Source organism: Tachyglossus aculeatus, chromosome X3 (genome assembly GCF_015852505.1).
Source record: "Tachyglossus aculeatus isolate mTacAcu1 chromosome X3, mTacAcu1.pri, whole genome shotgun sequence".
In the NCBI taxonomy this organism is placed as follows: domain Eukaryota; kingdom Metazoa; phylum Chordata; class Mammalia; order Monotremata; family Tachyglossidae; genus Tachyglossus; species Tachyglossus aculeatus.
In genome coordinates this window covers 9032906-9060847 of record NC_052099.1, presented here as the reverse complement: position 1 = coordinate 9060847, position 27942 = coordinate 9032906, and the positions used below count along the sequence as shown (strand labels likewise).

Below are 27942 nucleotides of genomic sequence, written 5' to 3'. Positions count from 1 at the left end.
TTCACTCTCTAAATCATTGAAATGGAACCTCCATACAACTTGTCACTAGGACCAAAAAGTGGAAAAAATGGGATCATTATTTTTAATAACAACTCAAGCAGCAAAACAAATAAAATGATTGGGGGGCGGGGGTGGGTGGGTTGGTAGACCAGCAAAATAAGGTGGGAAAGAAAGTTACAGTGCTGTGCCCAAACTAGGGCATCCAACAACGAGAACTACACTTAACATTACACCAAGTTAATATCCTATTATTGAGATGTTATCTATTAATTTCTTTGGATTATTTGGCTATTACAATGCCACTACATTTAAAAGGTGGTCTCAAGTTGCTACAAAGCATCCTGGTTAGTTTGCTGACAGCCCAGATCTGGACCCTCTTCCACTTGGCTTCATCTCCCTTCTCTTCATTTTTCCTGCTCCCCTGGAAACTTCTCAGATGCAGGTCCTCTGTATGCTCAAGCCAAAAAGCCACTGGCCCTTCTTCTTCCCTTCTCCTCCCTCCCTTGCAAAAATCTCCTTCTTTCCTGCTGAAGTTGTCTCTGGTAGATACACTTCCTTATGTTTGTGAAATACATTCATTGCGTATGTAGGCCTTTGTGTTTGTCTCAGTAAGTGTGCAATATGTGGGTCAGTGTGAGTGGGGCAACCTAAGTCTTCCTGATGTAGGCAAGACTGGACTATTCTGCTGTGCTTAATGAATTACCGCTGTAGTCTACTGATTGGTACTCAAAGGAGACAAGGCCTTCCCATAATGCTCAGCTTTCTGCCAAGAAGTAACTTGTATATTGGGAGAATTGAGCATTCTTAGGAGCCCATTGTTTTAAGTGCTTCTCAGATTCTGTCAACAAAGACCAGTGGTGGTTTAACAGCCTGGGAGCCCCTTACTGGAATGCGTTCTATTCATTCTAGGGCACTGGAGTTTCTCTTCCTCTTGCAGAGCCTCCTCCTGAAAGATGAAAATGCTGTGCTGTTAAAATGGTAGTGGTGAATAATGCCGAGATTTGAAATGTGCTTCCTTTAATTCAACCTTTTCATTTTTATTTTTAGGGTTCAATCTGATCTGTTTTGCACTTCTAGCTGAATGCTATTATCCAAAGCAAATCTGGAAAGGCTAAATGTTTATTTTATTAGGTGCATGTCAAATGGAAGCTTTCTACTGAAGGAAGAAGTTCTCTGTTAAACTATGAATGGTAACTGTGAAGCAGAAAAAAACAAAATGCCAATTTCAAATGTACAAAACAAGGATAAAATTTCCAAATTAGGAATATAACTAACATGAAAATAACTCATCTCTAAAAAGGCAGGTTATGAAATAGGTGTCATATATTTCAGTTGTATACTTGGAATTGCCTGCTTATGCTATGGAGAAGAAATTTACAACTGGATTTCTATTGCCACTTCAATTTTGGTAGGAAAATATTGAAAAAATACTCTTATGTGTGACAAAAAAACCAAAAAACACCCTGAAACTTTGCTTTTTTCTTGAAGGCAATTTTATTTGAGGTTTTCAAACAAGCAAGTAAATGTGCTGCTACAAATGTCCATAGAAGAGTTGTGGGATGCCTTTCTGGTTAATGAGAGGACAACAAATATCTGTCCTTCTGTCTGTCTCGAAATGATTTTCTTATAGCTTCATTTAATTGTTAAAAATGTTTTGTATAACAATAAAAACAATGATAAAAAAGAGAGACAGAAGGAAGAGAATATTTGTTTGAAACTAAAGCTTAAATTAGAGAGATTGCATGGGAGCTTTAAGTTCATTTATATTGACAGTACTATAAATATGATTATAAATTAAGCACTTGTGCTGTGGTTGGTGCTATGTGAATGGGATAAGGGAAAAGGACTGAGAAGTGCACTTTTGGAAGGTATACGAAATAAAGGAATCTAGGACCTCTGATTTTACCATTAAAGCTTTATTAAATTAACTTGTTTGTTACTAAAAAAATAAAATTGAGGAAAATAGAAAAATAACCCCTCAAAAGTTTATTTGTATATTTTAAAGATTTAATTTAGTCTAAAAATCCTACTTTATTAAGACTCAATTGATGCTAAAATGTTATTCTAATGATTTCACATCTTCTTACTCCTGAAAAAGTTCTGCTCAGTAATTTATTCTTCATCATTATTTCACAGTCCCAGGATCATAAAGTTACAGTGGTAGGGTTAAAGCTTTTCCACCATTTCATATTCCTTTCAGTAATTATTTTCTAACTATGAGGGGAGCCTCAGCTCTAGCTTTATGGAATCAGAATGAGATTTAAAATCTTGTAAGGGTTTTGGACTAGCTACACAATATCTGTAGCATACCAAAAATGTCAATTTAAAAATATTATTCTCTATAGTATTAAAAAAGGGGAAACATCAACCTTATATACGTAAGTTTACATTAGCAAAGCTAATGGAAAATTGGGACAGTAATTCAGATCTCTCAGGCCCACAAAACCATACATCTGAAACATCCAGAGAATTGAGCTCATTCAAGCCCCCCACAAAAGAAAACTGTGCTTAACTGAATCACTTCTCTTCTTCATGTTGTTAATGTAAACCTGGCCCAGATTTACACAGATTTACCAAAATGGGTAGGAGTCTTGGACATATAAAATCCATGAGGACACCCTGGGCTTCCTTGTGCTGTTTTGTACGGATGTAGAAGAGAAGTGAACAGAGGGAGTTGCTCTCTATCATGCCTAGACAGAGCCTGTAGCAATGTGTGGTGTCACGTCTTAATCTATACACCACAGAGGAACCAGTGGCTGCATGTGGGTAGTGATTCTGTCATCTTTATCACCAGTTCCTCTACTATACTTTCCAATCAGTGGTATTTACTGAGTGTTTACCGTGTACTCCCATCTCATCTACCTGTACCTCGAGCTCATCTAGCTCGCCGCCGACCGTTCGCCCTCATCCTGCCTCTGGCCTGTGACGCCCTCACTCTTCATATCCAACAGAAGTTCACTCTCCCCACCCTCACAGCCTTATTAAAATCACATCTCCTCCAAGAGGCCTTCCCTGACTAAGCCCGCATTTCCTCTTCTCCCATTCCCTTCTGCACAGAACTTATGTACATAGTCATAATTTATTTATTTAAATGTCTGTCTCTCCCTCTAGGCTGCAAGCTTGTTGTGGACAGGGAACATGTCCACCAACTCTGTTATCTTGTACTCTCCCAAACACTTAGTACAGTGCTCTCCAGACAGTAAATGTTCAATAAATACGATTGATTGGCTGATTGCAGAGAACTGTACTAAGCACTTGGGAGAGTACAGTACAACAGAGTTGTTAGACGTTCCCTGCCCAATTTGAGCTTACAGTTCAAAGAGAACTTTCTGTACTCACTCTGAAATGGGCAAAGGTAGGGCCTAGGAAATTGTTCCCCCTTCCTGCTGGGAGGAAAGAGTCCATAAAGAGGGGCTGAAAAGTTATTTTTCCTAAGTATGTAGGAGGGCATGTTAGTTCCCTCCTGGGCACCAGGAGAATCAAACTCAGAGGGTGTTGGCTGATCATTATCGTGAATGGCAAAAGCATAGAAAGGCTTGACTTCTCAATGGATTACTTTTAGGAAGAAAAATAACTAGTTAATTGTAGGTACCTCTAATGACTTTTATAATTAAAAACTAATATTACACATACATACATTTTCACAGTAAGAAAAATTGATACCCTTTGAATTAAGAATTTAATACATCAAAGGGTTTTCATAAAGAACATTTCAGAAAGTTATACTAGGTAACCGAATCATTTCTGTAGGTCAGATTTATAAAATGCAGAGAGACTGAGGTTTTTAAAGTGGGAAAGTATAGAAATTTAAATTATATAACAATAAGCATGCATACACTGTTATAACAGGTTAAAATGTTACTAATTAATGTGAATATTCTGCTAGGAATAACACTTACCTACATAGTTTGCCAACTATTGTGTTTAATTCCAGTGGTGGAATAGAGGAATAAGATTCCCTTTTCCCCCATGTGACAATCATGGGTGTAAGAGATGGAAGTTTGGGTGAGTGGCGGGGAGTCCGGGAGGTCGGGTTAATGGAAGGAAAAGGAGAGGGGAGATGGGCTTTGAAGCTCCAGGTAATCCTGGTATACAGAGTCATTGGATTTAGAACAGGGGTAGTGGGAGTGGTCAACCCTCTCCAAATGCATATTTTCCATGCCCCAAACCTTGAGGTCTGGATATTTTGAGTATTGTGGATTCAGAATAACCCCCTAAATCCTCACTCTTCCTTGGGCATTCCCTAAGAACTAGAATGAGCCTGCAAAAGCTTCAGAGCAATTGTTACAGCTGTTTCATGCTCCTCTTCATTCCAAGGAACATGATTTTCCTTGCTGTTGAAGGAAAAAGAGTTTGCTATTCTTCCCAGGTGTTTCCCTCTTCTCTCAAGTGAAGGGCCAAATCCCAGGATTGCTCAATCCACATCTCATTTGTCCAGAGATAGCAGAAAATTCAGTCACAGGAGCCTGAGGGTTTGTTATGGAAAATCCTGAGTTAGCTAGATTTCAAGTCCCAAATCTTTCCACTCTATTTTGGGGACTGGATATCAGGGTTTACCAAGAAACACCAGAGTTATACACTAAGTGGCAGTACCAGAGTAGGGGGTGAGGCATTCTAGGTAATACAAAGAATAATTCAGGCTAAACAATTGTTAGTAATTTCATTGTTAGGCATAACTGAAATTTCCTGACATATTTTGTCAATTTTGTTGTTTTTTTGGTTAGGTCTACATCAGTAAAATGAAGTGGGGTGCTGAAGCCATTAACTATATAATGCATTCAAATACCTCTCTACCTCCATCTTAGTATTCTTGCTAATTCATTCAGTCAAAGGAGTATTTTTGGTTTGAACTTTCCAGGAAATTCATCAGTTTTCCATTTCAATCTGCTTGTGTTGTCCTATCTATTAATTATACAGAAATGTGAACACAAAAATGCACTTCAAAAAATTTCTAGATTTAGATCCATAAAATTGATTTAAATTTTAACTTGCATACATTCAGTTTTGGAGGGGGATCAATCAATGGTATATACTAAGAACCTATCATATGCAGAGTGTTGTATTAAGTACTTGGAGAGTACGCCAAAACAAACAAACAAAGCACTGTTCTTGCCCTCAGAAGGCTAATAATCTAAAGTGAGGGAAACAGGCAGAAATAAATAACTTACAAATAGTCAAAACAGGAGAAAGAACAAGGATGTTCAAGGCAGTAGCAGAGTAGGACGTAGGTTCTAATCCCAGCTCCACCACTACTTGTCTGCTGTGTGACCTTGGGAAAGCCACTTAACTTCTCTGTGCCTCAGTTACCTCATCTGTAAAATGGGGATTAAGACTGTGAGCCCTACGTGGGACAACCTGACTACCCTGTATCAATCCCAGATCTTAGAAAAGTGCTTGGCACATAGTAAGCGCTTAACTCGTCTCCCCCTTCTAGACTGTGAGCCCCTTGTTGGGTAGGGATTGTCTCTATCTGTTGCCAAATTGTACTTTCCAAGCGCTTAGTACAGTGCTCTGCACACTGCAAGCGCTCAACAAATACGATTGATTGAATGAATGAATGAATGAACAAATACCATAATTTTTATTATTACTAGATCAGGGTGAAACAACTGAATAAATAATTGACTACATATATACTACTATAACATGGGGTTTTGTTCCCGATGAACCCTATGTTAAGGAAAAGCCATGTTATAATAATGATGATGATGATGTTTGTTAAGTGCTTAGTATGTGCCAGGCACTGTACTGAGCACTGGGGTAGATACAGTATAGGCACTCATACTAACACTGTGCACATGCCCACAGCCATTTTTTCTGATACTGCATTACTTTCTATCAAGATGTGTGAATCATCTGTACAGTGGAAAATGGAAAAGCACTTTCTAATTCTCTAATAGTGCGCTTATGCCAAATGGGTAGTAAAATCACAGGCTCTAGAAGAACAGGATGTTTATACTAAAGTGCTGAGGCTACTTCAAATGTTTATACTTGAGTGCTAAAGGTGGATGTTGGATTGATGTGACTTGGGGTGTTAGGAGTTAATTGGGGAAGGCTTCTAAGCAGAATGCTGTACATTCTGTGTAAATATAAATGCTGCCAGACATAAAGAAATGACATATATATCTAGATTTTATACTTTGCCTTCTAGCCTTATGTTTGAGCATAAATGAACCAAGATTTTTCTACGTCATTTAAAATTATTTTAGTTATAAATTGGGAAGAAAGGTCATAGGGGTTAATTATTTCACATACTTGGACAATTATTTTATATATTATAAATTCATGAACATTAATATTGCTTGGATGATTTTCAAAATAGTTTAATTTACAGGATTTATTGTTGGAAAAAAGGTTAGCATTTTTTCTAAAAGGTATTTACTGGTATTGGCTACCTGATACTGTTTATAACTAACTAATCAATAGCTTCAAAACCACATAAAAGTGGACATTAATGAAATGGCTTAGAAATTTAATGTGCCTTTTAGCATTGTTGGTGTGCTAACAGCCATTTGCAATATTTTATTCAACTCCTATCCTTTGTATCTTTTTAAGTAGACTGATATATATGAAGTTATTGACCGTTGGTTATTAATAAAATCCAGCTACTTTCACCTTGTTAAACAAAGCCAGGAGACAGTCAGTATCTTGAAAATAACATGCTTCGGTTTTCTTAATTAAATATTAATTTCAAGTCCTTTATAAGAGGAAGGGTAATTTATTTTTTGCTCTGCCCCTCTATTTTAACAACCCATAGCTATCTCAGAAATGCTGACTATATCATCTATATAAAAGAGGTTTGTCTACTAAAAAGATCAGCACGTTTCCATAATAGTGTTATGATCCCTTAAATAAATCCACATTTTTTCCCATATATATATATATATATGGGAAAAAATGTGGATTTATTTATATATACATATATTTATATACATATATTTCTTGAAAAGGTCCACAAAGTTCCTTGAAATGCTTATTCACTGAAGTATCAGAATTGCAATTACCAGAAAGGTAAAGGTAAAGTTAACATTTCAGCAACATCCTTCTCTATACAAAGAAACTAGGCCAAGGTCTAACATCAGTCGGTGGCACAATGGGATAAAGAAAACTCAGGAAATTATGTTTTAAATGAAAGATAGATAAATACTAGTTTTTCCTCCTCTATTCTTTTTCATTGATGTTTTTCTGGGAATAACACATTTCCACTAAGTGAAGTAAAATGAATTAAAATATATTTATGGTTGGGTCCCTCCCCACTTGCAAAGCAACCATCTCCTCCAGAAGATATTTCCTGAGTGATTCCCCAACTCTCTGGTCAAGTCATCTCATTAGCCAGCCTTAGCACTTATATGTAGTTTGGTTGATTTATTCCACTTAATCATTTTTTGCCTACTTTCATTGTTGTTAGTTGTGTCTATGGTATCTATAATGATAAGTAAGATATTGTTAAGAGCTTACTATGTTAAGCACTGTTTTAAGCACTTGGATAGATACAAGTCAATCAGTACCTACGCCACATGGGGCTCACAGTCGAAGTAGGGGGCAATTGCATTCCCATTTTGCAGTTGAGGAGGCACAGAAAAGTTAAGAGAATTGCTCAAGGAAGGTCCCACAGCAGACAAGCGAAGAGGCCAGGTTTAGATCACAGTTCCTCTGATTCCTGGGCTTGTGCTCTTTCCAATAGGCCATGCTGCATCCCTATGGTATCTATGACCTGGTTATCATGCACTAGTCCAACGTTTAGTATAGTGTTTGGCATATTGTAAGCCCTTAAATATCACAAGTGTTTTCCTTCTTGTGATTTGATTTCCTTCTTGATTTTTTGTGTGCTTACAGTCTGTAGATAATAATAATAATAATGATGGTATTTGTTAAGCGCTTACTATGTGCAAAGCACTGTTCTAAGCGCTGGGGAGGATACAAGGTGATCAGGTTGTCCCATGTGGGGCTCACAGTCTTAATCCCCATTTTACAGATGAGGTAACTGAGGCCCAGAGAAGTTAAGTGACTTGCCCAAAGTCACACAGCCGATAAGTGGAGGAGCCGGGATTAGAACCCATGACCTCTGACTCCCAAGCCCGTGCTCTTTCCACTGGACCACACTGCTTCTCTGTAGATGCCTGCCTCCCCTCACCCCCACAAGAAACCTCCTCAGGGGCAGGGACTATGTCTTCTACTTTTATTGTATTCTCCCACCATGTGTCTATTCATTCATTCAATCATATTTATTGAGCGCTTGCTGCGTGCAGAGCACGGTACTAAGCGCTTGGGAAGTACAAGTTGGCAACATATAGAGATGGTCCCTACCCAACAACGGGCTCACAGTCTAGAAGGGGGAGACAGACAACAAAATAAAACACGCGAACAGGCGTCAAGTCATCAGAATAAATAGAAGTAACACTAGATGCACATCATTAACAAAATAAAATAAACAGAATAGTAAATAAGCCTAGTACTCTGCACACAGTAGGTGCATCGTAAATACTGATGTTGCCAATTTGTACTTCCCAAGCGCTTAGTACAGTGCTCTGCACACAGTAAGCGCTCAATAAATACGATTGATGATGAATACTGATGATGATGAGATGTAAATGTTTCCTGTCATTGGAATTCCTAGAAAGGTGGGGTGGGGAAAGGGTAATCAATCAATCAATCAATCAATCATATTTATTGAGCGCTTACTATGTGCAGAGCACTGTACTAAGCGCTTGGGAAGTACAAATTGGCAACATATAGAGACAGTCCCTACCCAACATTGGGCTCACAGTCTAAAAGGGTAGGATTGCTGGGTTTTTTTATTACTATTGTGCCCTTCTGAGTTTTTGGGTGGAGAGTGTTTTTGCTCGTTTTGTTTGTAGTACCAAAATGCTTGCAATCTAGAGGACACAAATTTTAGATGAGAAGATAATAAATTTCCGTGGTCACTTTAGGAAGCTATCTTCGAGCCATATAAGGCCCAACTTTTGAAGAGCCCGTAGCGCGGAGGCCATAGGCCACACGTCGGAGGAGCCCATCCAAAGAAGAGCATTGCTTCTATATAAATTGTTCCCTCTTCTTCAAGCCCGGGTCGATGTCACCCCAAGATCATCACCTTTTTACGGGGCCTGTCTGAGCGAAGGAAGGTACACCCCGATAGGGTGCAGCATGAAAATCGGCCACTGGAGGGAGTCTGGGCGCTTTCAAAGACTTCAGACGTGCCGGGAAAACCTGAAAAAGTCCCCTAGAGAAGCCGAATGGACGGGAGCGAGCAGTTTTTAGGCACAGGCCGGTTTTCAAAAGGAAAAGGAAAGCGCTCCCTCACGGGGCTCGGTCAAACTTGGAAGCCAGGTGACCAGCGCCCCAGAGACCAAACGAAAGATCTCTGCGTATCCGTCGGTAATGCCGAAGACCCAGATCATTGGCCCCCAAGAATAAAAGATGAACCCATTCCGACAAACGCCCCGTGTCGTTGTTTGGGGAAGAAGGGGACGGGGTGGAGAGAATGGGGCCTGCCTGGGTAGGTCCCCTTGGCCGAACTGGAAAAACGTGGAGTCCTTCTAATTGCATCACTTGCCGCATTAAGCAGGTTTGTGCTGAACTGTAATCCTTTTCTACGGGGGCCACGGGATTTTCAGAGTCGAACCACACCGCCTTCAAGTCTGCCCTCTCTCTGAATTGAAAAGCAAAATGCTTCTGCTGGGACAGTGGGATCGAAACCAATATCAAAGAAGGTTCTGTGGTTTCCGGACCCCTAGACTCCACGATCGGCAGGCGGAAAATTTACGAGTGAGAATCTCAGTGGACAGGGCGATGTTGGCAGTGCTGCGTGCCGGGAGCGGGGAAAAGCAGCCTGAGCTAAAGTCGGGGGGGAGGGATGGATTCGGGTCTAGCTGGGACTCGAATGAAAGATGTCAACTCATCCTTCCCCATCCGGCGGCGAAAGGGTTGCCGCCGGCAGCAGCAAGCTCCCAGAGTGGAAACCAGCCACTCCGATCGGCCCGTAATTCAATTAGTTAGGTTTCAGGAAGGTGGGGATGGGTGATTTTTGGAGGGAGGCGGGAGCGGGAAGGAGAGGAGGAAAACGCCTCTTTCTCATGTTGCAGACCAATCCGGATGAAGTAAAAGAAAAAAAACCCCATCTGTAAGCAAACAGCAGGCTGCTCCCTGACTGGCTGCTCGGCAAATCTCCCCCCCTCTCCCAAGTAAACTGCATGAAAAACCCCACATGATCCGCCAGCTAGCGCCTCTGCCGAGCCGGGTTGCCTGCACCTCCTCCGTGCATGGACTCGGAGCACATACACGCACACACGCCAGCTCGCCTCCGGATCGCGCGCAGACACATACACCCACATGCATGTGTCTGTCTGTGTAGACTGCGTACGTCCATGTATACGCTGACTGCACCCAGCGCTCGCTCTTGGAGTGTCCTAGGTGTCTACTGATGTTGGATTTACACCCAGGTCATTGCGAAGGGGGCGTGATTGTTTAAGATTCCCCCCCCCCACCCCATAAAGCTTTTTTTTTCCCCGCAAAACTGACTTTTGCCCACACCCCCCCCCCTTCCCTTCTTCCCTCCTCCCTCCCTTTTCAACCCTCGCCAGCCTTTGTAATCCCTCCCTGGATCCCGCTGCATTCAAGTTTATTTATTCCCTTGCCCGGGTAGGGGTTTTTCGTGTGTCCGTGTGTGTGTGTGCGTGTGTGTTTCCCTTTTGTTGTTGTTACTGCTGCTGCTGCTGCTGCTGCTGTTGTTGCTGTTCCGAAGAGAAAAGAGTAGCTGCGGAGAAAGAGAAGATTTTCTGATGTAGTCATCGGCGGGAAGGTTCCCCCCCTCCCTTCTTTTTCTCTTCCACCTTTTCAAACTGATTTGTGCGTCGACACAAGTTGATGTTCCTGAGACTGAATCCGGCTTAGCGAGAGAGACACTTTTGAAAGGTGCACAGGAGGATTGTTGGACCTGATTTCGGGGCTCCGTTTCGGCCCTAGTGCGGACAAGGCGACTGGGCTGACATCAGCTTCTCCAGGAGTTTCATTTAAAATCGAGTTTTCATCTCGTGTTCCCCTCCGATCTCTCGCCACCCCACCCCACCCATCAGCAAAACTGTTTTATTTGCGTCTCCTTGTTGGTTTGAGACATCCCAGCGCTGCTTGGATTGGCTGCCCTTTTTTTTTTTTTTTTTTTTTTTTTTTGCATCTGTTGTTCCTTTTCCTCTTTGGTGCACCCACCGCCTAGGGAAGGAAAGAGCACGAGAAAAACCCATAAAGTCTCCTCCAAGACACCGACTGTTTTCTCCTCCTCCCGCTGTTGCAGCTGCAGAACCACCCCTTCAACTCAGTTACCGCAGTCAGCCTCTTCAGGACTAGTTGGGGAACAGGCAAGATTAAAGGCAGGGCCAAACTTTGTGGAGGGCTTGGGTGGTACCCAGGCACTCTCCCGGCCCAGCTGCCTCCAAGCGTTTCCAGGACCCCGACGGCAGGGAGCTGTGTTCTAATTCAGCCGAGTTCCGTCTCTCCTGCCCAGCGCCTTTTCCTGAGCCGGCTGCGCCTGGTTCCAGCACTACCCCCGAGGCTTGCCAAGCCAGAGCAACAAGGAAGAGCAAGTTAAATCTTCTGGAAAAAGATATATACGTATATAAAGAAACAAACGCCCAGCCGCCACCGTCCTACTTGCAGCTACCAAAGTTACTTTGAAGGGGGCTGGGCGGAGCGAGAGGTTGGTGGTTGAGAGAAGCCCCCACTCTTTTGCTGCCGTCGCCGCCGAGGGGGCAGAGATAGAGTCGGGGGAGCGAGTCGGTGCATGTCTCCCCGTGGCCGTTGCCCGGACCTCCTGGTGAATGTGCCGCCTCCTGCTGCTGCTGCTGCTGCCGCCGCTGCCCGACTCGGCTCGTCCTTGCCCCTCCCGGGGTGGCCAACCTCCCGCTGCTCCTTTTTGAGAGACAGACCAGGATTTGACATCCTCCCTCCAACCCCTATCACACCACTCACACTCTCCTTCCTCTGCTCCTCGGCTCCATCTTCCGTTTTCTTTTAATCTTTTCTTTCCCCCTCCCCTCCGCCAGCCCCCCCCGTGGGGGGTAGGAGACCTTTTCTGATAGTCTTTTGCCACCCCCTACTCCCTCGCCTTCTTAAGGCTCTCCACCCCCTTCCCTGTTCTGGGTGTCCCTGTTTTGTTTTTTTTTTCCTTTTTATTTATTTATTTATTTATTCGGCTCTCTGTGTGGGTGTTGGGGCGGGTGTGTGGTGCGTGTGTGTGTGTGTGTGTGTGTTTCGCTGTTGGCCGGGAGTGATGTTGCACGTGGAGATGTTGATGCTGCTATTTCTGGTGCTCTGGATGTGCGCGTTCAGCCAGGATCCCGGCTCCAAGGTGGTGGCCGACCGCTACGCCGTCTACTGGAACAGCACCAACCCCAGGTAAGGGATTCGAAGCCGGGACTGGAGGGTTTGGGGCAGTGGGTTCAGTCGGACGAACGGAGCTGAGAAGGGGGTGGGAGATGAGACTAGGGACTGGGGTATTGCAAGGAAAACGTGGGGGGGGGGGGGGGGAGAGGGACAGTGTGGCATTCCCCGATCTCCCAAAGGGCGAGGCCGGTCTAGCGGCTCTTTCTCCTTGGATAGCCTCTAGGCTCCGGCGAATGACCGGGACCCAAGCGAGTTTGCCGTTTTATATTTTAAACGGCTCATTTCTTGAGGACGCTTGGCGGTGTGAGTGCCATTGGTACCAATGACGGTAGTATTGCCGAGCCCAGGCGTGCCAGGGCTAGGCTCGCCCCTGGAATTGCCCGGGCCCAAGTTAAGCACCTCGCCCCGCCTCCCCAGTCCTGGAGCCCTGGGAAATCCCGGGGATACCGCGAGCTGGGCACAGAAAGTGGATGTAGCCGAATTGTTCATTTAAGGGGCCGGGGAGGAGGGGGTTGAGAAGCGGAAGCTTTGCGTCTCCCTCTTCCTCCCGGACTGGCCATTTGTCAGGCTGCTCCGCGGCTCTTGGTGGCTCGGGAGATTCGTCCTCCTTCAGGGCCAGAAAAGTTGCATGTAGTGTGTAGTTGGGGCAAACCCGCAACAGTTTTAGAGGTAACCGATCCCCAACGGCCGGGGTAGCGCAGGCTACTACGGCCCCCAGCCCCGTTGGGCAGGGAGACGATCAGGTCGCTCTCGCCCTTGCCCCCCATCCCGCAGGGGCATCTCGGAGGGAACAGGGCTCAGACCTTCCTCCCGAGGACCAGATTTCCAGCCCGGGCAGACGGAGGGAAACAGCTCAAGGCGGGTGGTGTCTGAAGAAGGACACCTCCTCCCCTAAGCCACCCCACCCCCGAGAAAGTTGCCAGACCAAGCGGCTGAAGAGCAGCAATTAGCGAGCGCCTCCCCACGCCCGGGAACACCTGGAGAGCTAGAAATGCATTTCATCAGTGTTGGGCTAATTAGAAAAAAGTGTGCGTGTCTGGGGCGGAGGCGTGGGGGATAGGGTGGGAAAGCTATTTCTTGCTTGACAGGCCACTTACCACTATTAGGAGAAGAGAAAGAGAAGCCATTCTGCCAGGGGAGATGCCTTTCAGAAAAGCTGACAAGACAAATAGAGCGAGCTTCCCAGTTGCGATGGTGTTAAAAGCCGAGCTCATTATTTGGCTTGGTTTATTCCCCTCGGGCTTCATTAGACAGGAATTTAGACTTCTTCCAAACTTCCATTGGTCACGTTAAATGAAGCAACAGTGAAAGAGAGGGTTTAGATTGGGGCGTTGGTGACTCCTTCCCTTTTCAGGGTTCCAAAGATGAAGTTCCTTTTGCTCATGGTACCCGTTAATATAAAAAGTTACTTGGGTATTGCATTCTGTTGTTGTTTAAAATAGACATGATTCCGCCTCTCTCTCCCCCTTCTTTTTTCTTTTTGAACCTGTCAAGCAAGTCTGAGTTAGTTTGAGGACATTTTATCTTAGGTTATCTCTGTTTTATGCACCTGATACTGCTGTTTGGTTTGAGATTAGCACATTGATTTTTGTCACCGCTCATGTTTTTTAATAGATCTGCCTCGCCTGCAGAAAACTCTTCTACTCTGTATTCCATGGTCGCTTTTGACTGGGTGAGGAGAAAGTTGAGATGCGGAATTTTCAAGTGCCCAGAGTTTTTTCCGGCACTTTAGTGCTTTAATTAGTCGTGCAGCAACATCTTTGTATCTTAACTGACTGAACAACGGGTTGACTTCAGCACCGCTCCCCTCCGCAAAAAAAAAAAAAAAAAAAACAAATCAAAATAGGCTGTAACATTTTTAAAAGTTCAAGTTTAATCTTGCTTCATAAACTCTACTTTAAAACGCCTTTAAAGAATACAAGGGTAGAAATACACAAATCATATTTGTGAAAATGTATATTACAAAAGATAGTTGGTGTGTTCTATCAAAGTTTCCTTAGAAGAAAGTTCAAATAAACCGAACAAAAATCATCCGATTCAATTTGTTTGAAATAAGGCAGAGTTTGCGCAACACATTTGTGATCATGTAATTTACAAGCATCCTTTGAATACAAAATTCAGTGTTAAGCCTTATTAAATGTTATGCATTTTGTAAAGGCACTAATCAAAATGGGTCATTAGTATGACATGATTGAGTTAGTATGAATTTAAAGATTTGTTTAATGTATATGATGCCATAATGCAATCAGTTAATATGCCCAAACATATTTTGCAACTTAGTGTATCTGGCAACTAATGTAACTTTTCGTCTAGCTCTTAAAAGTAGGCAAGTTCAGTATGAAACTGATTGTGATTACTCTCTCAAATACCTCTTCTATCTTAAGGTATGTTTCAGTGCACTCTAAGTGGAAAGTATATGTTCTGGTGTGACATCGCCATTAAATATAAAAATGTTTTACTTCAATTGTCTAGATTGTATTATAGCCAGCATTAAAAATCCAAATTGGGTTCCCTGTCTTTGTGTCTTCTGATTATGTATCTATGTGTTCATAGTACCAGAGAAGAGAATAGAAACTTGCTTGCCGTTACAGTAGTTTTGCTGTCAGTAGGTGAGTTCTTGCTATGGGAAGTCTTTTTCAACAAAGTTGATATTACGTGGGTTTTCTAAGTTATGATAACTCATCAGTTACAAATATTTATGGGGGAAAAAGTAGGATTGATTTTTTTATAGTATCAATAAAGGAGTAATCAATAAGCTAGCAATTGGGAAATGGCAGTCCGACTCACAAGCAGAATAAAAACACAAGTCTTTGCCCCCCATTGGTATTTGCTGCAATGTTGTAATATGATTTTACAGTGATTGTAATGAATAATACGATAAACTATAATCATGGTAACATTTGACAGAAAATATGTTCAAGAACTTGAAGCTATATTAAGCAACTTGAAATAGACTTCTAGTATTACATCTTTATTTATCCTAAAATTTCTTTGTAGTTTGAAACCTGGTTGTTATTTGTGAAAAGTAGATAATTGGTATGAGCATTAAAAGTTTGCTTAACAATCTTATTGTAAGTATAGGTTAATGCTTACAATATCTACATCCTTTCCTAAAATAACACAGTAGTGTGAGTAAATTGGAAAGGTTACTACTGTATTTCATTTTTTAAAAATAGATGGCAAAGTGCTACTAGAATAATTAAAACTGATTTCTGTAGCAGTTGGAACTAATGGACTGAGGAGTGAGATGAGAAATAATTAGTACTAATGTGCCCAAATATGCTTTCATGAAAATACATGGTAGGTATCATTTTGGTTTTTACTTTCATCTAGTGATTCCTTTCTGTTAGTAATGCAATATTACAGAGAGAAAAGTTCTGTGCATCATTCTGCAATAGAGATTTCTCTGTTGAAATTAAATGTTTTCTTAGCCTTAGTTGAAATCCCTGTAGAGACTTGTGAATTAAGTATTTAATGATTGTGGGTAATTGGCACCATTTAACTTTATTAATATGTAATCTTGGAGTTGGGAAAGTGATTATATGAATTCCAAAACTTGCTTGTTAGAGTGAAATGGTAGTATTTTTTAGTCACATACTTTTGTTTGAAGAAAATCAGTTACCGGTTTGCCAGCAATTTGTTTCAGTTACCAATTTAAATGAAATGCAAATGCGGTGCCTTAATTTTAGGAATTTTGAATTAAAATAAGAATCAAAAATAAATCCAATTTGTAAAGAATTCAAATACAAAATGTATTTTTCATTATTATTTTAACAATTTTGGCAATATTTACAAATGTTGGATTTTTTCTACAGTGGTCATTTAAAAAATAAATGTAATATATTTATGAAAGCTAACCCTTATTGTTATTATTATTAACAATAATAATAACAATTTGAACCAAATTGCATGCGTATCATTGCATGGGATTTTAAATGTGTGGAATGCAGTGGAAAAATTAGTCAGTATTTGCGATATATGTTTATTGGTATAACTGTCATTTACTAGGTATATTAATATGGAAATCCCTAGTAGTCAAATAAATGGATTGCCTTTAAAATTCACATAATCTGTAAAAAAAAAAAAAGGTGTGACATTTGGGCACATTTGACAGAGGATGGAGATTTTTATTTAAAAAATCTTTAGATATTTTGTATTACTTTTGGAAAGGTAGGATTAAGGATTGCAAATCAACACTTGCTCTGTTAGTACTTCAGTTTTAAATTGTTCTGTATGTATAGCGGCACTTGGGGGAATTAATAAAAGTAGTCAAACTTTTTTTTTTTTAATCTAGGGGGTGCGTCATTTTGGGTACCTGTATTTTGGAAGGATAGCATCTGTTCACGGTTTCAGTCCGAGACCAAAGGTGTTCCAGCCCAGTATATTTCTCATAATAAAATGTTACAGTAGAGCCGCCAGTAGCCCATTACACCCAGCTTAGTTGATTTTAATGATGTTCCTCTAGCCACTGAGGACTCTGAAAGAATACTCTGTTGCAGAGTGTTCTTGTTAAGATTGTGTTCTCTTGTTCAACCTGCAGAATGAGCAATAGTTTTATAGGCCTCAACCTTTGAAGGCTGGGGTGGGAATTGGAAGGAAAATTAAGGAGGGTAATTTACCACTTTAACTGAAATTCTTTCGATTTAATCTTTTGCAAATGCCCATAGTGAAGGCATTTCAGAGCTTTCTGCTGGTTTCCTATTGGAAAGGGACAGATAAAGATGAGCTTTTTCTTTCTCTCCCCTGTTGCTATGAACCAAGCAATCTACCAGCTCCATGCTGGGCTACGAAAATGAATGAATACAATTAGTTCTTCAGGAGTCTTGGCCCTTGTAGGTCCCATGCATATAGGCACATGTTTGGTTATACTAAGAAACATACCTATAAGAAAGGGAAGAAAGCTTTGCTGTAACTGTAAAAGTGGGTGGAGGAGTAGAGAAGACACTTTTAAAAAGGGATGAAAATATTCCTTGGATCGGAATTTGGGTTTTTTTTTTTTTTGGTTTTGTTTTGCAGCAAGTTCTTCAATTTTTCTGCCCCAACAGAAGTTTTTTTTTCTTTTTGGTTAAAGTCAAACTATCAGTAGGTTTATTTTTCAGATTGTAAACCCATTTTCCTCCAGTTACACGTATACACACACCCATACACACACGCACAAATTTAAAGTAGTAAATGTAAACACCCAAAAAGCTTAAACAAACCTATGAAATGATGCTGTACTTACCCTTACAAAAATGAATTTATAAAGTAGAATTTACTGATGGTATTGCTTGTGTCTGAAGCACTCCAAGCGAGGAAAGCACACTATATTGCTATAATATTACCCCTGATTGGGAAGCTTTTGGTGCTGATAAAACATAGATTACTTCGAGTAAAAATGATGCCAACAATAAAGTAGCCTTTTCCTACAATCTGAGAAACCGCAAGTGGTTTTCAGTCCTCAAAATTGGAACAAGAATAGACTTTTGATTTTATGTGATGGGTTAAGCTTTAACATATTGAGAAGGGTCTTAAAAATCAAAATGCTGAGTATTTCTGGGACTGAGTTGTTAATATCCACTTTTTATAATTACTTATCGTGATGTCAGGCATCCATATGTCAATAAACGTATGTCAATAAATGAATATGTCTTCGAGGGAATGATTTATGTTTTGTTTGTTTCCCATCAGTAGTCCTGAGCTATGTCATAAAAAGTTGTCCTTAGTTGTGAGATTAATTTAATCTACTAGGGTTTCTGAATGATGTATTAACTACTGAGAATAGAGGGTCCTACTTTCCTTAAGTTCCTCTGCCCTGGTGTTTCAGAAACACAGCAACATAATGAAATGGTGACACTTTTAGTTTAAAATAAATGGATGTGTTATTGAAACTGCTTTCTGGTAACATTACAGCGATTGAGAGTAAACTCACTAATTATTATTATTAACCATATTTATTGAGCACCTACTGTGTGCAAAGCACTGTGCTAAGCCCTCTGGAGAGTACAATATAACATCAGACACATTCCGTGCCTGTAATGCACTTTAGTGAAGCTGAGTGGGGAAAAGAATACGTATATCGCAATGTTCCTGGTAATTTTCTCTCTTAATTCATTGAATTCTCTGAGTAATTTACCATAAAATAATGAAGCACCATTTAAAGCAAAACTGCCATTTCTTGCTCTCCAAATTTCTGTGAGTTCTTTCTTATTTTAAAGCTCTGAAAGGTAGTTGCCAAACAGTGAAATGGTAGATTTCAATTTAAACTCCATTTTTCCATAGAAAATTCCTATTTAAGTCAACCAGTTACAAAGAGAGAATCTGCTGTGCTACACTGATTGTTAGATCAGCTTTCACTCATGTAGAATTATATCATTTTCAATAAAAAAATAAACCTTTGTCATCTTTAGAAACATCCTTCAAGCACTTGACAGTTGACAGGTTGAAGAAAATGTACTGTCAGGTCTTATTTTTCACTCAAGTGGGGAATAAAAATAGGTTGACTAATTTTTTTTTTCATTTTCTAAAGTAACTTCGAAATAGAGAGAAGTGTTTGTAATTTGATACCTGTATTCTGCTATCTGGTATTCTGGAGTTTTTCTGTGATTTGTTCCAGTTATAAGGTGAAGCAATAAAATGCATTCCAGCTAATTGTTCAGTAGCTCTGTTAACGGACCAGGTACAGTTGAGTTATTAAACAGCAACACTTTATTGCATATTTCAAAAATCGGTTTTCTTTCATTTATGACCTAAAGAGTTAGATAGTTAAAAGAAATTCTGGACCTTGCTTGATTGGCGTACCAGAATTGATTGATTAGCATCGTTCCACTATACGATGAAGTTGGAATTTTGAGGTCAGGTGATATCTATGTGCATTTTACATGGTATGCTTCTGTGGAATTCTTACATGCAAAGGATTACGTGAGTTTTTGCTGCTGCTCCATCAGTTTATGTACATATGTATTGTGAATATGCATATGTGCAAAAATCTGTGTATATATGTTTTCACATGTAGGGATCTTTCTGACCAAAAGATGGCTATGTTGTTGCGGCCTGGTTGCAAGGTTAGATTTTGGCAGTTTAATCGATCTCTTTGGAAGCAGCCATTTTGATTTAAGACAGAATTTATTTTGCCCATGAAAATAGCCCTGAATTGAGTAAGGGCAGACAGGAGGGCTAAACCATTTAACAGTTATATGAGGTGGATAAAACTGGAACACAAGACACAAGGCATTATCCTCTACCATCCATCAGTTAACTAAAATGCTGCTCTTCTCATTTACTTATTTTGCTGGAAAAAACGAGGTTCACTTGACAAGTGCATATTCAGTTGTCGGCATGTGCGTGTTTTTACGTTAAAATGGTGGACTGTACCATGATTAACATAGATGTTTTTCTCATTGTTGAGAAAAAGCCAAAGTCCGCTATTTGAGCAAAATGAACAGTCGCTCTTGACCTCTGTTCATTTTCTCCATGCCACTCATCCCCAAATATTCCATATAATTACTATTTGGGGTAAATATGCTGGGCAGCCTGTTTCCGAGCTCCTCACTAGTGTAAGCCATTTGCCTTGGTATGTCCCTTTGGGAGGTACGGAAGACAACTGAATTTCAGCTTTTGATTTTAAAGTAATATTACATTGTCAGATTTCAATTAGAAAAATGATTCACTTCCCCGCTGCTTTCCAAACCCTCTTTATCTATGTCTTTGCATGCAACTATTTTTTTTTTTTAAAAAAAAAACAATTCTTAACTGTTACCATGAATTATAAGCGTACTGAGGTTAACCATTCTTGTCTTCCTTTGAATATATTTTCCTACCTTATCAAGTTTTGTTTTTTCCAGCTGAATGATCTGTAGTGTTTAGGAAATACTACCAAAATTTTGATGCCGTTATTGTCTTTAGTTTCTGCCTGGGGCCGTTGCACAATACTGTTATCTGGAACTATTTTAAAAGCGTACATAGTGTAAACTCATTTAAAGAATTTTATATATCTATATATAATTCAGGTGGTCTGAAAAAATCTATAATGGAGCAATTTATGCAACGGTAGGGACGACTCCTTTACTATTATTATTTATGCTGCTTGCATTACTAGATCTGCTTTTGTCCCTTCTGGAATTATCAAAACAGCTCATATAGTCATGACTAGCAAAATTCATGTTCTGTTTTAGAGTAAATGTATGTTTTCCAATACTAAGGTGGCGCCTTACTGCTGTCTGGGAGTAGGTATTTACAATTAATAGGTTTTTGGTGGATATTCATTTATTTCAATTTTATACCCAGTAGAAGGCCCCCAGATATTTGAATCTTCTCAATGACTTGGCTATGTCATATGCACTCAAAATATCGATAATACTAATTGTTTTTTCATGCTGTTCCAAGATACTGAGGTTTCTACTTTCAACTGCCCTGTAAGTTATTACTGTGAGCCAAATGTACAAGTACAACTTGTCCTGTTTCCTCTTTCCATTCTCCCTTTGTAACATATTTTTATGCATTAGGGAATAAATTATTTTACTTAGCAGTGCAATGTATTGATCTGCATGAACCCTCTTGGTGGGTACCATGATTGGGTAGTTTAAGGATATATTACTGATCTGCTTTGAGGTATGTGAATTTAGGAGTGAGAGGGACCCACAGCTTGGTTGTGTAGAATTTCAACTAAGGAAAAAAAAACAGCAAAAAGGAACAAAACTATGGCATTCATATTTGTTCTTTAAAGACGTGAGGGAATTGGAAGGAAGGGAAAAACAGCCATGTAGTTAGAACTTTTCTCTTATCTATTTAGCAAAAAAGCTTAGTCCACTTTTATCATTTCAGGCAAGGACAGGAGGAGAGACACGGGAATTGGGAGGTAGCTACCTTCTGTCATTGCAAAGACCCAAAAGGGTCTTGAGCCACCCTTTGGACTTAATTTTTGAAGTTGCTGTTCTATTACGAGAGCCAGCAAAATGTAAATTTCCACTGTTATTCTTGACCACTTCCCTTTAAAATTCCCGAAGTTTTTGAAGAATAATATTGCTTTGTTCATTAGAGCTTGGCTCTAATGCATACAGTTAGAGAAGCAGCGTGGCTCAGTGGAAAGAGCCCGGGCTTTGGAGTCAGACGTCATGGGTTCAAATCCCGGCTCCGCCAATTGTCGGCTGTGTGACTTTGGGCAAGTCCACTTCTCAGTGCCTCAGTTCCCTCATCTGTAAAATGGGGATGAAGACTGTGAGCCCCACGTGGGACAACCTGATCACCTTGTATCCCCCCAGTGCTTAGAACAGTGCTTTGCACATAGTAAGCGCTTAACAAATACCATCATCATTATTATTATTGGGATTTCCGACTGCTGTATATATTCACGGCCATGCAAGCCTTCTCTAGTCTTCTGTAGACCCTTCCCTCTGTGAGAATAATTTCATTCATTTTGGGGGGCAAGGGAGGTGGAAAGACAGGCTAAAATGTAGCATTCTTCAACTAGCGAAGTGCTTGTCTGTTTTATTTAGCTAATACTTTCTTTAACAGATGAAAGCAGTGCTTTTGGTAAAAGCCATTTCCCTCAGACATTGCAATATCACAAATTACCCCCGTTCAAATAGTGCAGAAATGGTACAGGATTTTTTTATAGTTCAGGGTTCATTTTTTTCCCCCATATATTTATTTACTCTACTTCAATAAACTTTTCTACTTTTTTGTCATTGGCTTCGGGGGGGAGGGGGGCTCCATTTATTAAAGATGAATGACCCAACACAAAGATGCATACCGTTCAAACAATGGTACTTCTGCCAGGGTTTTTTTTTTTTTATACCAACCAGAGGAAATGATAGGGAAATGATAGCTGCCAAAAAGTGTGCCTCCCAATTAATTAATCAGGAGAAGCAGGACTTCAGTGACAGATCCCAGTGCTAGCATCTCCGGGACACTTTGTATTGAATACAGTATAAAACACTAAATCAGCTCTCAGGGTTGTGGTGTCCAGTTACTTGATATCAGTCACTGAATTATTACTAAGTGAAGATTTAAAAAAACTACCAAAAAATTCAACCTTAAAACTGTGCATTGGAGCAAGCTTCAAGCCGTTCTTCTGTGGCAACATCAGGTGGAGAGTTGTTCAAAACAATGTTCCCACTTACTAAGAAGTAATACTCCTCACTCTCGGCTTCAAGGCTCTCCATCACTTCGCCCCCTCCTACCTCACCTCCCTTCTTTCCTTCTGCAGCCCAGCCCGCACCCTCCACTCCGCTGCCGCTAACCTCCTCACTGTGCCTCGTTCTCGCCTGTCCCGCCGTCGACCCCGGGCCCACGTCCTCCCCCTGGCCTGGAATGCCCTCCCTCCGCACATCCACCAAGCTAGCTCTCTTCCTCCCTTCAAGGCCCTACTGAGAGCTCACCTCCTCCAGGAGGCCTTCCCAGACTGAGCACTGAGCTCCCTCCTTCCTCTCCCCCTCCCCTATCCCCCCGCCCTACCTCCTTCCCCTCGCCACAGCACCTGTATATATGTTTGTACAGATTTATTACTCTATTTTACTTGTACATATTTACTGTTCTATTTATTTTATTTTGTTAATATGTTTTGTTTTGTTGTCTGTCTCCCCCTTCTAGACTGTGAGCCTGTTGTTGGGTAGGGACTGTCTCTATACGTTGCCGACTTGTACTTCCCAAGCGCTTAGCACAGTGCTCTGTACACAGTAAGCGCTCAATAAATATGATTGAATGAGTAATACCTGTCTTCAGACTATTTTAGCAATTAACATAACATTTTGGTGGGATCTTTTGGTTTTAGAGTTGGTTTTGGAACTTTGTATTTATTTCATACCCATTCTTAGTATTAACAAAACACATTGTCGGGTGTTTGAGACTTGGAAAAATAATATATTTTTATTTTTGTGAATGACAATGAATTTAGTGTTCTGAGCATTCTTTTCTCGAGGAAAGAAAGCATTTTTGGACTATATACTCTCAAGAGCCACCAATCAGTTCTGGCACAGTGCCTACTATGGTTGCTGGGCCTATAATTAAACACTTGTTATTAGTGTATTTTTCCATAACATCGGCAATAGAAAAAGCAAGAGGTCCTGGGCAGTGCTATGGCTGTCAGGGGAACAATGAAAACTAATTACACACTCTACTGTCACTATTGTCAATTTTGCTATTGGGGGAAAACGACATGACAAAATGTTGATGTGCTGTTCTATTCCTTTATATGTGAACATGTACATATATTTGTGTATATATCTAAAAATAAATAACTTATGTTTAAGGATATTCATTCTACAATGACATTGTTTTAATGGAGCACAGAGGCTCCTATGTTTGATTTTGCTATTCTAAAAATTTGTAATCCTGAAGTTAAGCGCATGCAGATTAAGTATTGTTTTTAAAAAGTTTGTTAATTCGATGAGTACTGATTAGGATCAGAGATCGGGATCGTGGGAACTTTTGCCATTCATATCTACAAAGATATATAAGCTCCTTGTGGGCAGTGATTATGTCTACCAACAGTACTACTGTATTGTACTTCCCCAAGCTTTTAGTACAGTGCTCTGCACACAGTAAGTGCTCGGTAAATACCATTGATTGATATATTTTTCAGATTTAAGGAACAGTTGTCAGTTAGTGGATTAGCTAGGTCCCTTGGCTTCTCTTCCTCCTCTGATTGCCAGTTTGTATCCCAACAGTTCCTTACTCGAGGGAAGGAAGGTAAAGTAGAAGATGAAACTCAAACTAGTCAGATTGATTTCTTGTTAGCACATCTGATAAAGATTTGACCATGAATATTGTGTTTAGCATGCATTCTGAGATAGCGTGGTTTAGTAAGTGACAGGAAAAACAGCTAAATAATTCTGCAAGTTGTACTGTTCCTGGCTTACCTCATGCATTAAAGCCATCTGCAAACACCATCTCAAATGAAAAATGCAGAACATACTTGCCAAGAACATTTTCAGAGGAAATTGCATGTTGTTTCTAGCCTTAAATATGTTTGTTTTTATGATTAAAAGAGGGGAGGATTTTTTGATTTACAGTATCCATACCAGGTTTTTAAATGCCGTCATTGAGTGTCCTCTATGTTATAGTTTACTGTATGTTATAGTTTACCATAAAATGAAATTGGGGCTTTTTATCTTATCATGTCATCTTGATTTATGTCTGATAAAATAGTTTTCTTTTGAGCTAAACATTGTGAAGAATTTCATAAGTTCTTTATTTCAGGTAAAAGATTTGCAGCCCCCACCCCTTGTCATTTTAGCAATCAGAATATTTTTGCCCATGGAATTCACTAGAACTGTGAGACCAATCTGTTCTGGGTTTGGATGCTGATATTGAAGCAGTACCAGTTAGGATTTTTCTTGTAGTCTTTGGTTCATATACATCAGAAGGGAAAAAGGAATGTTTGGGTATGCATTTCCTAAATATAGAATCATATTGTCAGTGGTGGCGTCTTCAAACCTGAAAAACGTAGGGGGGGTGTGTGTGTGCATGAGCATCCCTCCCTACCCTCTCTCTCTCTCTCTCTCTCGCTCTCTCTCTCTTACTCTCTCTCTCTCTCTCTCTCTCACTAAAGTATGTTAGTTACCTAGAAGACTGTTATTCAGTCTCAGGTAGATGTTGGTTGTACTCACCAGTTGGGTGTTTTTATTTATTGAGAACAAAGCAGAATCTTTTCTGAATCTTTTGAGCCAAAAATTTTGCATGATGTTGAGAAGACCTGTGCTTTTGGCCTGACTGGGACAAAGCAGATTTGTATGGGGTTGAATATTCATTCTTAACAATTTTGATATTGGTTAAATGCTTACTTTGTGCCAAGCACTGTACTAAGTGCTGGGGTAGATGTAGAATAATCAGTCCGGACACAGTCCCGGTACCACATGGGGCTTATAGTCTATTTCAGACTTCTATAAATATATTTTAATCTTTTAAAATTCTATCAAGTAAATATGTTTTAAAATTTTTACTTTTCCTCATTCCGTTGTTAAATGCCTTTAGTATTACTGTTTAATGTTTAGTAAGCAGTAATGTTCTGAGTACCGTTACAACACCTTTGTTTGGACTTCTTTACTCAGAAATTAGGACATGGACATGTAAAATCAGTCTAGATTCTCCCAGGAATCCTGGATAAAAATTAATCAACTTTTTGTCAATCTTCAACTGGCGTTAAACTTTGAATATTACTATTTGAGTCTACCAACTCTGTTATATTGTACTTTCCCAAGCATTTAGTACAGTGCTCTGCACCCAGTAAGCATTCATTAACTACGATTAATTGATTACTTTTTCTCTTGAAGCCTACCTTTGTGTCAGTCTGGGAGAAATCAAACTGGGTAGAAGGCATTGTTTGACACAGTTGAGATTGAGGTAGCCCTTGTGATTGGGTTTTGCTCTGGGGGGATAAAGGAGGTGTAATCTGTGAAGCAGGGGTCCAGCATCCCAGGGTTGCATGACAATTTCTATTGCAAAAGATTATAGGCCCCAATGTCCATCCTCCACTTCTTGTTTCTGGGACCCACAATGCTGATTTGGCTCTCTCCATTGCTTGCCTCCATCTGTCCAAGCATCCATTCACGTGGCAGAGGCACTGTGATGGTAGTTCCAACATGAGGGCAGATCCAGCATATCCCCCACCCTCTTTCCTTACCCCTCTCTTCTCTCTGCTCTCTCCCTCCAGGATTCTGCAGCCAAAAAATATACAAACATATCTGACACCCATTGTGAAAAGTTATTTTATATTTTTAATGTACATAAATATAATGGATATATTGATAAGGATTTCAGGTTTTGAAATAGGTGATAACATCTTTCTGAGAAATTTTAGTAAGGTAGATGCTTCAAAACAGTATCACTGTATCTTGATTAGTCCTTTGAAACCCGTTCCAAGAAAAGAGTGTTAGGCAAAGGGACTATGAATGAAGTATGGTTTCCCGTAGAAAATAATGTGGAGTGCCTTAGTATGTTCCTAAGGTCATAAAACCCCCACGAACAGTATAAGTGTAGTAAAGATAAAACACAGTATAGTTCATCCAATAGCACTGTAAATATGTACCGATGATGAAATATTTTGAATTAGGATTTTTGCATATACTTGAAAATGCAGTACTTAATTTTCAAAGTGTTATCTTTCACATCCTGTTCAATCAAAAGATACCTTGGGCTAACATACTAAATACTGCATTATCTATGCTAAATAGATCTGCCATTTTCTGCCAAATTGAAAGGGGCTTTAATCACTCTCATTCACAAATCAATCCAAGTCAGTCAAAATACTTAAAACAAAGTCCTTATTAACCAAGGTAAACTTGGCAGTCCTTATCTCAGAGTGCCTAATTTCAGCATTAAAATTCAGTAGTGCTATCTAAAAGCATCATAATGGGTCTTGCTGTCCATATTTTAAAACTGGCTACTCTGTGACCTAGAAGCCCAGTGGTTATGTGTGGAATTGACTCTCGAGATTGTTGTGCTCTTAAAAGGGTTAATACTTTTGTTTCCATGTATTCCTGGAGGTAGACATACTATTCCCAATTAGTAGGGGTAGGTATTAGTTGCATTAAAAAATGTTTTGAAAGAGAGTAGCTTCAAAAACATTTCCTCCTCTAACAGGTTTTGCTTGGAACAATGTAATGTTTACTATTTAATTTAATTGTATTTCCTCATGTCATTTGGTTTACATTTTTCTTTTGTTTTATTTGAGTTTAAGGTGATTTTTTTTTTTATCTTGGAAATCTGAGGAAGGTCCGGGTCAGAAGTCAAGAGTGAGGCAGAGGGAGTGGGTGAGGAGGAGTGGGAAGAAAGGAATTAGGAGGTGCAGTGAATTGATCTGTGGTCTTTTACAAATTCCTGCAATTTTACTATTTTTGTACTTGTCCTCTGATGATTAACAGAGTGTTTCTTGTACATTTTTACAATCCCATCCCCATTAGAGGTACTCTTTCTTTCTTTGTTACTCTTAGTAAAAGTACAGCGAAACTCAATTTTTATATTTTACTTATGCTTATTTTGATTTACTGGAAAACAAATGTTTTTTATGAGGATTTTTTTAAACAAACCTGAGCCAGAAAAAGAGACTAAATGACTCCTAAGTGTTTTTTTTTCCATTTTTGTTAAGTTAAATGGCAGTAAACTGCTTTTACTTGCCTTTTAACCTCAGAGCTGTCATAAAGTATAATTTTCAAACTTCCGTGACACATCGGGGGTTTAAAGCTGTAATTTCCCCCCATATGAACTTAAGACAAGTTAGATCCTTTAATGTAGAACTTTTAGGAAACCATAAATTGTGTGAAGTGCGTTGGGACAAATCTGAACACATTAAAAAAAATACAGCCACCTATCTCCCGTGGTGGACAGGGATTGGCTCTCTTTATTGCTGAATTGTACTTTCCAAGTGCTTAGTACAGTGCTGTGCACACAGTAAGTGCTCAAGAAATATGATTGATTGAATGAATTAATATCTATAAATTAGAATAGTTAACTTGTAAGTGTTCCTCACCTTTGTAAAGTCACTACTTTTGGAACCTAATGCCTCTTCTTTTTTTAAGCATTTCTTTTGGGGATCCTCCTCATAAAGTTTTATAATTTTAACGTAATCCCCTAAAGAAAAGAACATGCATA

General features: G+C 40.0%; 1 protein-coding gene across 2 annotated transcripts in view; it reads left to right on the top strand.

Moving 5' to 3' along the window:
- The first annotated feature begins 12225 nt into the window (after positions 1-12225).
- Positions 12226-27942, top strand: part of EFNA5 (ephrin A5) — a 271847-nt gene continuing 256130 nt past the window's right edge. For both annotated transcript variants that reach the window (XM_038770415.1, XM_038770414.1), the window contains exon 1: positions 12226-12387. In XM_038770415.1, the coding sequence (XP_038626343.1) occupies positions 12263-12387 (125 nt within the window). In that variant the 5' untranslated portion in view covers positions 12226-12262. The remainder of the gene's footprint in view (positions 12388-27942) is intronic.